This window comes from Onychomys torridus, chromosome 8, assembly GCF_903995425.1.
Source record: "Onychomys torridus chromosome 8, mOncTor1.1, whole genome shotgun sequence".
Taxonomy (NCBI): Eukaryota; Metazoa; Chordata; class Mammalia; order Rodentia; family Cricetidae; genus Onychomys; species Onychomys torridus.
In genome coordinates this window covers 95,977,394-95,994,194 of record NC_050450.1, presented here as the reverse complement: position 1 = coordinate 95,994,194, position 16,801 = coordinate 95,977,394, and the positions used below count along the sequence as shown (strand labels likewise).

General features: G+C 46.4%; 1 protein-coding gene across 1 annotated transcript in view; it reads left to right on the top strand.

Annotated features, from left to right (window-relative positions):
* Prkca (protein kinase C alpha) overlaps positions 1-16,801 on the top strand; it is a 399,183-nt gene that overhangs the window by 343,774 nt on the left and 38,608 nt on the right. Inside the window, exons 9-13 of the mRNA XM_036194969.1 lie at positions 3,502-3,639; positions 5,984-6,157; positions 8,924-9,015; positions 11,555-11,617; positions 12,418-12,556. Coding sequence (XP_036050862.1) covers positions 3,502-3,639; positions 5,984-6,157; positions 8,924-9,015; positions 11,555-11,617; positions 12,418-12,556 — 606 coding nt within the window. The remainder of the gene's footprint in view (positions 1-3,501; positions 3,640-5,983; positions 6,158-8,923; positions 9,016-11,554; positions 11,618-12,417; positions 12,557-16,801) is intronic.

Below are 16,801 nucleotides of genomic sequence, written 5' to 3'. Positions count from 1 at the left end.
CTGCCTCTGGAGCATTGGGATTAAAGTTATGAGCCATCATGCCCAACGATATGCTTTTTCTATAACACCTTTACCTATAACCTATAACCCAGTGGTTCTCAACCTTCCTAATGCTGCAGCCCTTTAATATAATTCCTCATGTTGTGGTGACCCCCAACCAAATAGCACTATTTTCATTGCTATTTCATAACTGTAATTTTGCTACTGTTATGAATTGTAATGTAAACATCTGATATGCAGGATATCTGATATAAGACCTGATGAAAAGGTCATTCAACCCCCACTGGTTGAGAACCACTGCCTTAGTCCAGCCCTGCAGGAGACTTGATATCTAGATACTGCAGAAATCTCCATTTGCTCTCCCGCCATGCCCTCCCCTGAGAAGCTGTGAGGCTCATGGGACATACACAGCCACTAGACAGAACATAAGCATGTGCAAGGGCCACAGGAAGTCAGCCTCTATTCCACTGCTGCAACAAAATACCCAAAGCTAGCCAGTATATGAATTAAAGAGGTTATCTAGCTCATGGTTCTGAAGGGTCAAAAGTGTGAGCCAGTGTCTGCCTGCCTTGTGAGGGCCAACATCTGGTAGAAAATGGAAGGGGGCTTCTGAACACTCCCCTCCTGTCACTGTCTGCTGTAGGCCTCTGCCATCTGAATCCAGTTTGCTCTCACCCCAGCAGGGCATCTGCCCATGTTGGTCCCTGTTTACATTGCTATAGTAAAGGATGTCAGCAGGCAGCAATGGGCTCCAGCTGTATCCCTACACACACATATATTGATTCGATTTGCACTCTTGGTGAAGTCTGTACTACACTCATGACAGCCGGAGTAATGTCAACAATACGCAAGTCAGGAAGGTCCTGCTGTGAAGCCAGTTGCCAAGCAACCCACTCAGAACCAAGAGGAAGAAATGGTGGGCTCAGAAGCAGAACTTATTATGCTGTGCCTTCTAGAATGTGGCCCGGGGAAGAAGCGAAATCCAGCTGTTCACAGCATCTGGTCTCTGGCCTGGAACCCTCCTAGAAGGCCTCTAGGACTGTCCCTAAACCCTCCCAATGCAACACACACACACACACACACACACACACACACACACACACACACACACGGTTGCTAAGTATCCCCAGCTATCTTCTCAAGCTCCATAGTATTTTAAACCCCTCCTTCAAGTGGGACTTGCTCAAAGGCAGGCCCAGACCAGCGGAGTTGAAGTACTTATGGATTGTCTTGCTGCGAAAGAAAACTCAGAGGTTGCTTGGTGTCCTTATGCAGCAAGGCCTGCAGTTGGCAGAATGGAAATGGCTCTATAGGAAAACTGGGGTGGTGGGCAGTGCCACTCTGGATGGCAACACATGTATAAAAATGCCTGGGTCATTTATACCTCAGGACTAGTTTGGGCAGGGGCAAGATCTAACCCACCCCATGGGCTGGGTCCCCAAGCAGCTAGCTGTCCATCATGAGTACAATTAGTGAAATTTTGATCTGGCTCCCTCTAGCCTCCCTCTGTGAGGGAGCCCTTTGTGACCACCCTGGTCCCAAACTACAGAATGAGCCATCTTAGATGGAATTCCACTTTGGGGGAGACTTTTCCTCAGCAGTATGAGCCTCCTCTGGTCATGCCCACATTCCTACCCTAACACAGTGTAGGGACTGCCTATATTGGGTTGGCCTGTGGTCACATCTGTGAGGGATTGTCTTCACTGATGTGGGAAACCTTTGATAATAAAGAAACAAACCTACAAATACACATTTTCCCCTAGATCTGAGACCCAGCTTTGCCAAGGCATCTGTACATAGTGAGGCCCCCTGGATGCCTCCTTACCTCCTCTGCCATCTACCCATTAACCTACTGTGGTGGTTTAAATAAGAATTGCCCCCATTGGCTCATATATTCAAATGCTTAGTCATCAGGAAGTGGCACTATTTGAGAAGGATTAAGAGGTGTGGCCTTGTTGTAGGAAGTGTGTCACTGGGGGTGGGCTTTGAAGTATCCAAAGCCTATGCCAGGCCCAGTTTCTCTGCCTGATGATCAGGATGTCAGTCTGAGCTACTGCTCCAGAACCATGAGTGCCACCATGTTTCCGCCATGCCCTCGCCATGATGATCATGGACTAACCCTTTGAAACTGTAAGCAAGTCCCCACTTAAATGCTGTGTGTGTAAGAGCTGACGTGGTCATGTGTCTCTCCACAGCAATAGAACAGTGATGAAGACACCTGCCCGTAGAGGTGTTGACCACCTGAGTGAGAGCCTAGCTCCTACTACTGAGCTCAAACCCACACTTAGGTCTGCAGCCCTGAGGAAGAGGAGGTGCTCCTAACATAAAGACTGCATCTAAAGCAGTGGTTCTCAACCTGCCTCTGTATGCTGCAGCCCTGTAACACAGCTCATCGTGCTGTGGTGACTCCCAGCCATAAAAGTATTTTCATAGCTGCTTCCTAACTGTAACTTTGCTACTGTTATGAATCATAATGTAGGCATCTAATATGCAGGATATCTGATATGCGACCCCTGCAACACCCAAAGGGCTTGAGACCCACAGGTTGAGAACCACTGATCTAAAGCAATTACCCTTGCCCTTAAAATCAGGGCTGAGGCTGGGAAAGATGACCGATGCTGGAACACTGGCTCTCTCTCGTTGTCAAGCAGACATTTCAAAATGCTAAGTCTGGCAGCGGGTGTGAGTCTGGCTTCCCAGCTTTCTCAGGGGCTTCCTTGCTGACCACTGAGGGAGCAGTTCTCATGGCATCTCATTTGCCCTTTCTTTCTGCCCAGCATTTTCCTTCTCTCCACTGGAGGTGAGAGTGGAACTCTCTGTGAGTCCTACACCAGTGGCTCCCTCCGGAGCTGTCATGTGGTATGACTCCAGTGTACAAAAACTCCTTCTGGTACCAGAGCATCATTTACCGGGTGTCCTCCAGGCTGATGTGAAACCAGATGCCAGGAGCTGACTATTTCTTTTCATCAATCCAACTCCTGACTTAACTAAACAAACCCCTGTTCTTCCTGCTCTCTTGAAAGCAGCAATAAATCATCCTCAAAGCTCACCAATTAAGCAGCTCCTCTCTGGAGAACATTCTGCTGTCGTTTCTGCCTGGGTACAAATTTCCTACATATGGATTAATTTTGTCACAACTAAGAAAAACACTCACAGTCTCATTTCCTTGATTATGTTAACAGTCTCAAAACACTATTTACCCTCAAGGAGTCAACTTTCCATCCCAGAATCAGAATTCACCTGCCATGGGCAGGTTCTTTGGAACGAACTCTCGGTTATTGTATGGAATGGTTAACAAAGTGAAGGCTAGAAGAGTATTACTTTGTAGATCTTCCCCGGGGGATGTCTAGAGCTGCTGGTCATCACTCCTTACCCTCCCATTGCTTTTCTCAGCCTGTTCCTCACCATTGACACCCAGCTTATTAGGAGCCTGTGGTTTCTGTCGCTCTTTCCTTGGGGGAGAAAATGACCAATGGCTTTTCATGTTTGTGCTTGTTTCAGAAAGCCAAGCTCGGCCCTGCTGGTAACAAAGTCATCAGCCCTTCAGAAGACAGGAAGCAACCATCCAACAACCTTGACAGGGTGAAGCTCACAGACTTCAATTTCCTCATGGTGCTGGGGAAGGGAAGTTTTGGGAAGGTAAGAAGGGAGGAGTTTTGCATAAAATGTTGAATCAGTGCTCCTCAGCACTGGATCATATAGGCATGTTCCTCGGATAGTTTGGAAGTCACTGAAAACAGCTAGAGTGTTGGGGAGATGACTCAGCAGTTAAGAGCACATGATTTCCTTCCAGAGAACCTGTGTTTGGTCTCCAGCACCCTTCAGGCAGCTCATAACCAACCACCTGTAATTCTAGCTCTGGGAGACCCAGTACCTCTGGCCCCCATGGGCACCTGCACTCACATGCACATGCCCCACCACACACATACACACATACATGCATAATTAGAAATAAAATAAACCTTTTTGAACAACTGTGCTGAGATTGGGATTGATCGCTCAGTCAGTAAAGTATTTGCAAGTAGATCTGAGCCCACATGAGGTATGGGGCATGCACTAATAGCCCCAGCACTGGAGACAAGCAGATCCTGAGGCCCAGCTGGCCAGCCAACCTAGCCCACTTGGCCAGTTCAAATGCAACGAGACTCTACCTTAAAAAAAGGAAAAGAAAAAGAAAGAAAAGAAAAAAATAAAAATGGTGGATGGTGTCTGAGGTTGCCCTCTGGCCTAAAAACCAGTATGAACATATATGTATCTATATGCAAGTTGTTCCACACACATGTGGGCACCCCCCACACACACACAACTACAAAGGGTTAGTTTGTGGTGTTCCCTTTCCCAGTGTTCAGACTAGAGGACATGCTTCAAAATGCTAGTAGGGTGATTAATTTTTACAACTAGAAATTGAACATGAACTTGCCCTAAGCCTGGGTGATCATCGTGACGAGAACCTACAGTGGGCCATGTGGACTTCAGCCGGTGCTCACTGTTTGTCCTCTGTGGCCCCAAACCTTGTGACAGACCCATGAACTGATTTTGAGCCTGTCTTTTTCTGTGTTTGTGTTCTTGGCCTTCAAGATTACAAAGGTTACATTTTACTTTCAGAATGTTTCCAGAAAACATGAATATGTATAATTCCAGACTAATCCCGTTAAAGAATATTAAATATTCCCATTACCAAACAAAATAGCAACTTTGTATATTAATACCCTACAGTGTCAACAAACCTGGATACTTTAAAAAGGAATATGAATGCTGAAGGAATTTTAACTTGGAGTATCTTAAATACTTGAAATCCAGATGTAAAGTTTATGTCAGCCAGCTTTCTGTAACTATATTGCATTACCCAAAGCGATTTACTTATAAAGTGATAAGGTTTGTTTTGAGTCATGGTCTTAGAGGTTTCTGCTCATGATGGAGTGGTTCTATTACTTTTGGTCTCTCACAAGATAGTACATCATGGCAGGAATGTGTGCTGGAACAAATGTCATCATCACTTCAGCAGCCAGGAAACAAGACAAGAAAGGAATGTGACCCTGGTCCCACAAGTGCCCTTAAGGGCACCACACCCCCAATAACCTAAGGGCCTGCCGTAGTTAACTTTAATTGTCAATTGAACATATCCTAGAATCTCTTGGAAATGGAGAGGGATTGTGCACACTGGTTTGGACTATGGGGCTGTGTATGGGGATCATCTTAAGTTAATTGATATGGAGAAACTCAGCCATTCCTTAGGCAAGGCATCCTGAACTGCTCAAGAGTGAGCTGAGCACAAGCAAGCAAGCATGTGGGTATTCATGTCTCTCTGCTCTTGACTATGGCTGTGGTGTGACTGACTGACTGACTGACATTTCTGCCTTGACTTGTCCACAATGATGGACTGTAACCTGTAAGCTGAAATAAATCATTTCCCCCTTAAGTTATTATTATTATTATTATTATTATTATTATTATTATTATTATTACTATTATTATTATTCAGTGTATTTTATCACAGCAACAGAAATAAAGTTAGAAAAGTCCTTAACTCCTACAGGGTCTCCCACCTCCCTCTGTTGCCGGGGTCTCCCACCTCCCACTGTTGCCGGGGTCTCCCACCTCCCACTCTTGTTGGGGTCTCCCACCTCCCACTCTTGTTGGGGTCTCCCACCTCCCACTCTTGTTGGGGTCTCCCACCTCCCACTGTTGCCAGGGTCTCCCACCTCCCACTGTTGCCGGGGTCTCCCACCTCCCACTGTTGCTGGGGTCTCCCACCTCCCACTGTTGCCACACCAGAGACCAAGACTTCTACATGTGGACTTTAAGTAACGCTGCCCATAATGCAACCACACCAAAATTCTTAGTATTGTTTCGTCCCACACTCACAGACTTACACCAGCTGTTGCTGAGCTGTCTCCTGCCCTTGTTTCTCAGCCCTCCGCTCCTTCTCCCAGCACCAGGTGTCTGCCCACCAGTGTTGAGCCTTCTTTCCCTCTGTCCCCAGGTGATGCTCGCTGACAGGAAGGGAACAGAGGAACTGTATGCCATCAAAATCCTGAAGAAGGACGTGGTGATCCAGGATGATGACGTGGAGTGCACCATGGTGGAAAAGCGGGTTCTGGCCCTGCTCGACAAGCCCCCGTTCCTGACACAGCTGCACTCCTGTTTCCAGACAGTGGTGAGGGCCCTGGCTTCTCGTCTGGAGGCTGGGTCATGGCCTCAAGACCCTCTCCTCCTGATAATTTAATTCAGTTTCCTTTGGGGACAGGCTGCCACTGCTCATTCTTCCTTACAGTAGCATTTACGTTATGTTAGATAGAAGTAATCTAGAGGTGGTCTTGTGTTGGTGGGCACATGTACACGGATTGCATACAGATACTAAACCACTTTAAATGAGGGGCTTGCACATGGGCAGATCTGGGTGTTCATTGCGGTCCTAGAAGTGGCTGTATGAAAGAGGTCTTCATGCAGGCCCTATGCTGAGAGTTACAAAGAACAGCCATAGAGTCACAGTCCTGCCTTCTCTTTTAGTAAACCAGACTGGCCTCAAACTCAAAGATCTACCAGCCTCTGCCTACCAAGTTCTGTGATTAAACATGTGTACCACCATGCCTGGCCAGCCCTATTTTTAAAGACCACTGATCCAGCAGCCAAGCACAGCATTGGAACACCAGGAAACTCCATTTCCTAAGGAGCATGTCCTTGTAAAATGACACAGGAGGAATATCAAGTTGCTCCCTGCCCTGCAGCCCAGGAGCTGTGAAAAAGATCACAAGGAATAAATCCAAGTTATAATATTTCCTGGCATGTGAAATGCAGATTTTAGCATCTGAAAGTCACTCTCTAAGGACAAAGCCACATCCATCCACTTCCCTGTCACCTGCGGCAGCATCCCCACTGTGAAGGCCAAGATGAGGAGTTACAAGAGACAAGCAAAACCTGCATCTCCTATCTGACCCTTTACAGGAAAAGGGTCCTTATAAAAGGCCCCAATAACTTCGACCTTTGTCACAGAGTAAAATTAAAAAGAAAGAAATGTTTGTGTTACCAAGGCATTGTGGGGCTTTCCAGTCACCACAGAAACATACACATTAAGATACACCACAAGGAGCCGGGTGTGGTGGTGCATGCAGAGGCAGGCAGATCTCTGTGAGTTCGAGGCCAGCCTGGTCTATAAAGCGAGTTCCAGGACAGCCAGGCCTGTTACACAGAGAAACCCTGTCTCAAAAAAGAAGAAGAAGAAGAAGAAGAAGAAGAAGAAGAAGAAGAAGAAGAAGAAGAAGAAGAAGAAGAAGAAGAAGAAGAAGAAGAAGAAGAAGAAGAAGAAGAAGAAAGATACACCACAATGCGTCAGTGCAGGCAGGTGTTCCCCACCTGCAAGGCCCCCACCCTCCCATCCTTACACACCCCCACCCCCATTAAATGAGATACAGTTGTCAGGTCTCACCCCTCCAACAGCTATCATTATCTGTCATGTGGTCGGAAATTGACACGTGATTGTTCCCTTTTAAAAACCTTGGGAAATACCCTAAATGCCTTTGGATAGTCAGTCTCAAAATGAGGCATCCCCATGGGCATGGCTCATGCTGAGGCTGCAGAGCCTGCACTGGCCACTGGGTGTCAGCCTCACACTGGTCACTTGGTCAGCTCCTGCCCCCTTCCCTCCCTCCCCCCCCCCCCCCCCCCCAGCCTCCACCCAGGCTCCTGGAGGCCAGAGAGAGCTAGTGGTAAGATAGGAGGGGGAAGAACTGCATCCCATCCCCGTCCCCTGACCCTATGGACGCTAGTGCAGCCCTGGAAAGTTGCAACGCCAAGAAATGAAGGTGGAATTGAAGCCGGAGAGTGGAGCTCCCAAAGCCACTTCCGGCTGTTAGCTCCAGCTCCAGCCATGGTCTTTCCCTCCCCAAGCTGCAGTTTAGTGTTAGTATCCGCTTCAAGGGTGGGGTGCTTTCTAAAATGGAGCAGAGGTCAGCTCTTACCATGCTCTGTCGTGTGGCTGGTTATTTCCTCACTAAATTCCCTGGTCTCTCCCATTTGTTCCAGTGTCCTCATAAATATGCAGACTTACTTGGCTCAGTGATGTACGCCCTCCGTGGGGCCAGCACTTAGCATACCAGTGACAGGGAAAATTTTTATAAAAAGACAATATTTGAACACATTATGAAGGCAAAAGAACATTGATTACAATTTCCATTTCTGGGCTCCCCTCTCCCCTCCCCCACTAATATCATAAGTTTGTGTAATATACGAGTTCAACCTAACCCAAGAGATGTATTTTTAGAAGCATCCCCTTTAGGCGTGTTACTGCATTAGCATGGCATACCTCCTGGATGTTGCAAGCCAGATTTTACACATGTGCACCATCGATAACATGGGTTAAGATGAAATGATGGGCCCATGTGGAGTCTTCATACCACCACTAGCTTAGAGATATATTATCTGTATGGGGGAAAGGCAGAGAATGTTTGAGGCCCTTTCTGTAATAAGGCGCATATGAAACCAGGAAGCAGGCATGTTATCAGATGGCCATCAACTACAGAGCTGTAAAAGGACGTTATTCTTCCCAAGGCCCCCATGCCATAGGGTGAGCTATGTATCCCCCACCACCGGGAAGATTATAAGAGTGCCTAACAGAGCAACCTGCCAGTGACCCCCAACAGAGCAGATCTGCCAGTGACCCCCAACAGAGCAATCTGCCAGTGGCTCCCAACAGAGCAATCTGCCAGTGGCCCCCAACAGAGCAATCTGCCAGTGACACCCAACAGAGCAACCTGCCAGTGACCCCCAACAGAGCAGATCTGCCAGTGACCCCCAACAGAGCAATCTGCCAGTGGCTCCCAACAGAGCAATCTGCCAGTGCCACCCCATATTTGATAATGAGAAAGCAAAGCAGGTCAGTTCTGCCAGGGAGGAGCCGTACTCACATGTGAACCTTGGTCTACAGGACCGGCTGTACTTCGTCATGGAATATGTCAACGGTGGGGACCTCATGTACCACATTCAGCAAGTAGGGAAATTTAAGGAACCGCAAGCAGTGTGAGTATTTTTTTTATTTTTATTAATATTGTGTTTTGTTTTGTTTTGTTTGAGTCCTGTAATTTAGACAGCCTAATAATACTCCCAACTTGGGAGTCCTTCTGGAGAAAAATGCCCAAGGGTAAGTCTTATCACTTGGATCTGAGCTCTGAAACTTCCCAGAGTAGCAGATGCAAAGACAGGACCCATGTATAATAAATATTTCTAAGGGACCAGTTAATTCTATTCTCAGCAAATGGAGCATGCTGGTGTCCCCTCCCAATCACCTACTAACACCCCTTTAGATGGACTACTTCACCATTCACTGAGTGGATGGTAATTTATATTCACTATGCATCCAGCAAGAGTGTAGAAGGAATGCGAGGCCCAGCCCTTGGGGAGCTCACACCCTCACATGGCATTTGGAAAAGCCATCTAACAATCTTAACACATTGCTGAAGCTGTACAAGTATACAGAGGCTACCACTAATACCCCAGAATTGAAATACAAGCATACAGAGGGTACCATTAATACCCCAGAATTGGAATACAAGTATACAGAGGGTACCACTAATGTCCCAGAAGTGGAATACAAGTATACAGAGGGTACCACTAATACCCCAGAAGTGGAGCACAAGTATACAGAGGGTATCACTAATACCCCAGAATTGGGGAGTGGAATCAGCACATAACTAGGGAATACCCACCCAAGAGGTGAGGGGCGCCTTCCAAGAGAAGGATGAGAAGAGATGGGGAGCTGATTCCAGGCAGTGGCCTACAATTCAGGTGATGTGAGGTGGGGAGGGACTAGGTGGATGGATGTAGAGCCTGCTGGGAGAGCAGCTGAAGAAGATAACAGAGAGAAGGGCCTGATCCCACGGAAGGTCTCACAGAGCCCACTGGCTGAGGAAAGAAGATGGGGCCTGCGCAAGGGGACTTGTGGGACCCTGCAGGGAAGAATCAGAGCTGAAATTAGGCCTTTATCTTAAGAGCATTCTGTAAGAGGAAAAGCAAAAGTTGGTGACTTGGGCAGGAGAAGGAAACCTCTTTCAGTGACATCCTCAGGCCGGGGTGAGGACAGCTGTCAAGGAAGAAAGACCCCAACGGAAGACTCAGAAGTTTATCTGGGAGCCTCACACTGGGACGCTCCTAACCTGCAGGGGGGATGCAGGGGCAGAGAAATGGGCCCCAGGTGGAAGTGGGTGAAGGAGGGGACACGGACCCCCGGACTGTCGCCTGTCTCACATGCAGGGCGTCTGCAACTTGAACAGAAGCAAACTGAGCAGAGAGCCGTTTTTCGTACCTAGATGCAGAGGGAGAGTGGGCCTGACCCATTAGTCAGCAATGGAAACGGGGCCCGTGTGCAATATGAAACATAGTCAGGGGAACCCAGGGCCTGTGCGGGATAATCTGCTCTCAAAAGATTAACTGGAGGCAGACAGGGAGCTCTTTAATCTCAAGCTTTAAAAAATATCAAGGGGGCTTTTTCTGCTTTTATTTCTACTAAGAAGCAAATGCATTTTTTACACCTGCCCTTACCCCTTTTTATACATCACAGAGCATTAAGATGCTCACATTGTAAAATAAAGCTCAGAATCCCAGAGCCAGAAAAGTCGAGGGAGCAGGATGGCCACCTTGTGCTACCAAGTGACCGGATGGCACCTCGTCTGATACCATTCTGCTTATGCTGCAGAAAGTTAAAAATGCAGGAAATGTGAAATATAACACAAAAATCACCTGCGATCCTCTCTCCCTGCCCCGTCCAGACCTCCCCTGCCAGCCCCCAGAGGTGGCCCCACTGCAGCCACCATGTTTACTTCAAGCCTCCAGGAGTATATTTACCCAGGTGTGGACTTGTGGACTTCAAAGGCTCCCCAGTGCTGTGCAGATTTTAAAACATTGTTCTGCATTTAATCTGAGTTCCAGATATTAACCGATTAATGATTTTGAAGTGATGGTAATGACTGTTTTTATTATGAATTATTTAAAAGGGCAAACTCAGGCATGAATCATGGCGCGTGCTCCATTTATTCTACTGGGCACTTTGCTAATGAATAGAGCAGCTAATGCATTCAGCAGCATGGGGCTCTGTCTCTTGGGAGTGGATGCATTCTCAAACACCAAAATCTACTTCATCCACGCGTCAGAGAATCGAAACTTTTCCCACTCAACCACACTCCTGACACAGAAGAGTCTCACAAGTATTCACTCCTTAAATTTTTATATTAGAAATTAATGTGTAGGGAGTAAATGAGCTGCTCACCTTCCACAGACAAGAAAAATAAGTCTGTCTCATTGGCGTGATGGAGAGACAAGCGGAGCCAGCTGTGGAAAGCACATGTGCAGGGTGGTCTCAGAGAGTTCTAGGTTCGTTCTCTCTCTCTCTCTCTCTCTCTCTCTCTCTCTCTCTCTCTCTCTCTCTCTCTCTCTCTCCCTCTCTCCTTCTCCCTCTCTCACCTCCCATCTCCCATCTCCCATCTCTCTGCTGCCCAAACTTGAGTCAAAGAAGTATCCAGAAAGCTCCCAAAGCCAACTGTCTGAAGCACACTTTCTTTTGCAGATTCTACGCAGCGGAGATCTCCATTGGACTGTTCTTCCTTCACAAAAGAGGAATCATTTACAGGTGTGTCTTGGAGCTCTTCCTAAAGCAGAACAGTGGGAAGGTTTGGGGAGCCTCTGTGGGCAGGGGACTGATTCTGTGATGGGGACTTTAGTCTTGCTGAGCCTCTTCCTCCTTGGTAGCCTCAGGCAAACGAGAACCAGTTTTTGATTTCTAGTCTCCTTTCAGCTTGTCACATTTTCTGCTCCACTGGCAGCAGCGCCTTCCTCTGCCTTTTATTTATTTGAATGGAGGACAGAGAGTGGCAGAAAGTAGACCTCCATTCTAGATACTCAGCAGGAGAAGAACATGGGAGCTGGGGAGAGAGGAAAGCAAGTGGGGACTACTGAATTAATGCTTTGGGGTTTTGGCGAAAATATCATATCAAAAAAGGAAATATCTTGAATAATTAAGAAGACATTGGCTCAGGCAGGGTAGAGGATACATGGAAGGTAGCTCTAAGCCTGTCACTTGGGATACCTAGCTGTGTGTCTGTGCCCCCACTTCTGTGTAGGATATTAATAAATCAAATGCCTGGCATCGCCCCAAACCTGATAATTTGGAATCCCTGGATTTGTAGCCTCAGATATGATTGGGAATCAGTAATTCAACCATTAATCATGCACTTGGCATTTAAACACCTACCATATCCCAGGCTCTGGAGAAAGAAAGACACAGTAATTCCTTGGTGTCTGGTCTCCAGGGACTTACCACATGAGTGCCACTGAGATGGCAGCTAGGCAAACATCATTCTATCTCACCAGCTGCAAGCAAATTAAGTCATGTCCTGGGAAGGCCCCTGACATTCACCTGCTTCCTTGCAGGGATCTGAAGCTGGACAATGTCATGTTGGATTCAGAAGGACATATCAAGATCGCTGATTTCGGGATGTGCAAGGAGCACATGATGGATGGAGTCACGACTAGGACCTTCTGTGGGACTCCCGATTACATTGCCCCAGAGGTAAGGGTCCCCAGTTGTTTTCAATCTACAAACGCATGCTCTCCAGAGAATACAAGGTCGTGTGTGGGCCATGACCACAGAGTAAACTAAAGTAGACAAACCATACTCAAACAGGGAAAGAAACAGGCGTGTCCATCTCACATAGCAAGGCCATGTTCTATTTCACCAAACTTCCGTTTTTTTTCTGGGTACCTGTGAGACAGTCACATGATAAACTGTTTACCTTACATGCTGTGATCATAAAAATTTCAGAGACACTGGAATTGGGGAGATTTTCTTGTATATACAATCTGCCTGTAAATTTTGAGTGACAAGTGGTTCTTAGCATCCTCAGAGTGATGAGGACTGACTACACACTGTTGAAATTCTAATGTAGGAAGGCGCAGTTGATGTGGTTGAAAGCATAGTTGTTCCATGGTTTGCATATGCAATAGGTGCCATGGTGTTGTGATTCTCTATTATGTGACTGAAGAAATCGCTTTCCTAGTTTGTGAAACTTCTATATGCTAATGAGACAGTTGGCCACAGCCCTGGGCCATCATGTAGCTATGTTCTGTCCATACACAGACCCATTGAAACTGAAGTCTTTTCCCACCTGGGCTCCATGGTGATGAGAATCTGGGCTCATGGTGGTCTAGCCTCAGCTCTCCACAGAGCCACTGTCGGCATATCCCACATCTGTTCAACCTCGTGCCCGTGAGTTTATCTCAGATACAAGGAAGATAAGCTTGGAAGCCAGACCAATGTGAGCTTTAAGCTAAGCTGTTCTCTATAGGCTGCAGGGACTCTGAGGCAGTTTCTTAATCTTTGTGCCTTCACCAGTTCTTCAAGCAAGTTAGTGATAGCAAGAAGTGACATGAGAATATAGCCAGCAGACCCTCACACTGTCACATGCTCTTGCCCTGGTAAGAGTCATTTCTCCTTGGGGAAGCTGAGCTTTTGTTTGTGGTATAGCCTACAACAATTTATAAAAAATTATAAATTCAGTTTTTAAATTGCATTTACTTGTGTGTGCACATGATCATGGCACCCATATAGAAGTCAGAAAGGAAGGGGGTCAGACCTCTCCTTCCACCATGTGGGGCCCAGGGGTAGAATTTGGGTCATCAGTCTTGGCAGCAAGAGCCTTACCTACTGAGCCATCTAGCTGGCTGCAGAAATTCAATCTTTGAGTGACATGGCCAAGGGTGATGTTACCTTGACATGTAGCTGATTAGGATCTCCTTCCTGGGGGACCCAGTCATTGCTACCTCTAGCCATACTGTGAACTTATATAATCACATTTTTCAAATGTGCATAATAAAGAGATGGTAGAGTAAAAATTACAGCCTTGACTGCAGTATGCTTTCTGAATGCTCCTACTGGCTAACAGGTATGGAGAGGACTCTGGGTAGGATCCCACCAGATGCCAGGATGCTTGATGACAAAGGGTGGCAGCAGTGTGTCTAGGGATAAAGGTGGCTTTGAACTTCCTCTCCATTAAGACCAGGCCTCTGCTGATCAAACCCATGGCTTCTCATATCTGCAATGCCTCAGCTATCTGCTCTCTTCAGGGATGACACTTGAAGATGAAATTGTCTATATAGTTAAGCTTTGTCCATTTGAGTGATTTTTTTTTCCTGTTCATTATAGGAATGTCCTATTGCTACTGTAGCCTACAACCATGAACTTAGTAGTTTGTGTTAATTTAGGGTCTTGGAGTGTAGGTCAGTGTTAAAATGCCTGTCTAGCATGCACAAGCCCCTGGCCTCAACCTAGCAGCATAGCACCACATATACATACATACTTACATATAAAATTTTAATGCAAAGTTCTAATGTTCAAAGTTCAATGTCAATCTTTCTGGAGTTTTGTTTTTGTTTTTGTTTTTGTTGTTTTTACTTGCATATACGTTCTAACTACAAATGCTGAATGAGAAGGTAGTCACCACGTAGCTTCTTAGCATCCTCAGAGTGATGAGGACTCTGACCACATGGTGTTAGGTTTCTAATCTAGGAGGATGCAGTTGATGGGGTTAAAAAGCATGGTTGGTTCCATGGTTTGTATACATAATAGGGGCCAAATTAGGGTAGACCATTCAACTTCTCCTACTTCTACAAGCTGTATGCATTGGCTTCTAGAAGCTTCTATGCCTTGGCTCATAGTGTTTTCTTCCACCTTCCTCGAAGCAACAGCATCTTCTGATCACTGTGACTTTTCCAACTCCAACCCTCCTCTTCCCATAACAGCTACTATGATTATCACATCCCTCAAATTGTCTAGATTCATCTCCACATTTCTAGACCTCAAGTTGCATCTGAAAAGTCCTTACTGTGAAAGATTGTATTCACAGGTTTTGAGGATTCAACCTGGACAACTTTGGTGGAGGAATACCTTCAGTTGCACATACTCACTTTGATGACACTTTCTACTACCAAACACACTTAAGCACATTCTAGGCATACTTTGGGAATTTGGGGCCTCTTCATACTCAGAAAATAATGTGCACATGCTGTGGGTACCTTGGTTTCTAAAGCCTCCATTTTTCAGTTCTCTGATGAGCAGCAATAAAGGTTGCAACCACTGTGTATTGCTTACTGTGCACCCAGTACCTCGAACACAGCCCCTGCCCTACCACCACCCTCTCACACCTTAGTCCTCAAGGCAAATCCCTTGAGAGAGGTTAGCATCAAGCCTTCCTTCCCATGAAGTGACTAAGGCCTTAGAAATATAGCTAAAGCTAAATTGCTAAGAAATGCTAGAATTAGGCACCAACCCCACATTCAAACCATCTCTAGACCTCTACACTACTCACATTAAGCAGTAGCTCATGTGCACAGACTTCGTTCTTACCTGTTTCCTTGGGACAGGGTCCTGCTGCACAGTCCAGTGTGATGCTTAGTTTTTAATTGTCAACTTGACACAATCTAGAATCCCCTAGGACTGTGGTTGTCAACCTTCCTAATGCTGTAATCCTTTTACATAGTTCCTCATATTGTGGTGACCCCCAACCACAAAATTATTTCATTGCTACTTTAGAACTCTAATTTTAATACTGTTATGAATTGTAATGTAAATATCAGATATACAGAATATCTGATATGTGACCCCTTTGGGAGTCATGACCCTAGCCAAGCTTCTCAATGAGGGATTGTCTAGATCAGGTTGTGTGTGGGCATGCCCATGGAAGATTATCTTGATTATGCTAATTGATGTGGGAAGACCCAATGCGTGGTGGGTGGTCCTGTTCTCTAGGTTTGGGTCCTGGACTATGGGAAAGTGGAGAAGACAAGCCAAGATATGCGGGTATCCATTCTCTGCTGTTGACTCTGGGTGTGGCTCTGTTCCAAGTTCCTGCTGCCTCCACTTTCCCACAGTGACAGACTGGAACCTGGAACTCCGCTAAAATAAACCCTTTCTCCCCTAAGCTGCTTTTTGTCAGGGTGTATTATGGCCACAACCAAATAGACAACTAGGACACCAGGCTGCTTCCTTTCTTACCCCCTGCCCCGCCCCATTCTGTGATTCAGGCAGGGCCACCATGGCCAGCACTGGCTTCCTGACCCCTCCCCCACCCCATGCTGTGATTACCTGCCCATGCCCAACACTGGCTCACATTCTAGAAACTCACTGTGCCAAGTGTGATGCTTCCAGGGCTCCCTGCCCTTCAGTGCTGACAGCTCAGGAGAGGAGCCATCCTGGGAGCCACAGCTATGGCCAGCTTTCTCCCACTGTCCAGTTGACTCTTGCTGAAAATGTAGGCAATGGAGCCTGGGACAATCAGGTGCCACCAGTTCCCCTCCGAGCCTCTACACGTCTCACATACTTGGCCCCAAGAATATTTAGTGTTTTGGGAAAAACTAAATAGGTTCAAGGTTTCAGAATTTCCTAAAAGGTTAAACTAATTTTATCATTTGTACAAATCTTCCTGCCAGGCAGAAGCGAAATAATTATCTTAGATGGCATTTTCCCTAATAGGCGAAGCAAAGATTGAAATATTTATGGCTATTTGTTCAAAAACCTTGAAATCGATTCATACTGTAGCATCTCTCTAATGGGTAAAGATGGATCAAGGCGAAAAATGTCACTCACAGATACAACTTGAGAGTAAATAAAGATGAAAAGCCATGGAAGGGGTACTAATCAGAAAATAATTCTAGAAGCTACATGAGCAGGGGTCTCCTTGTTCCAACATACCAAGAATTCTCTGGGTCCACAAGAGTCCTTGATAAAACTAGTCACAAGACTCTTAAGTACCAGTGTGAG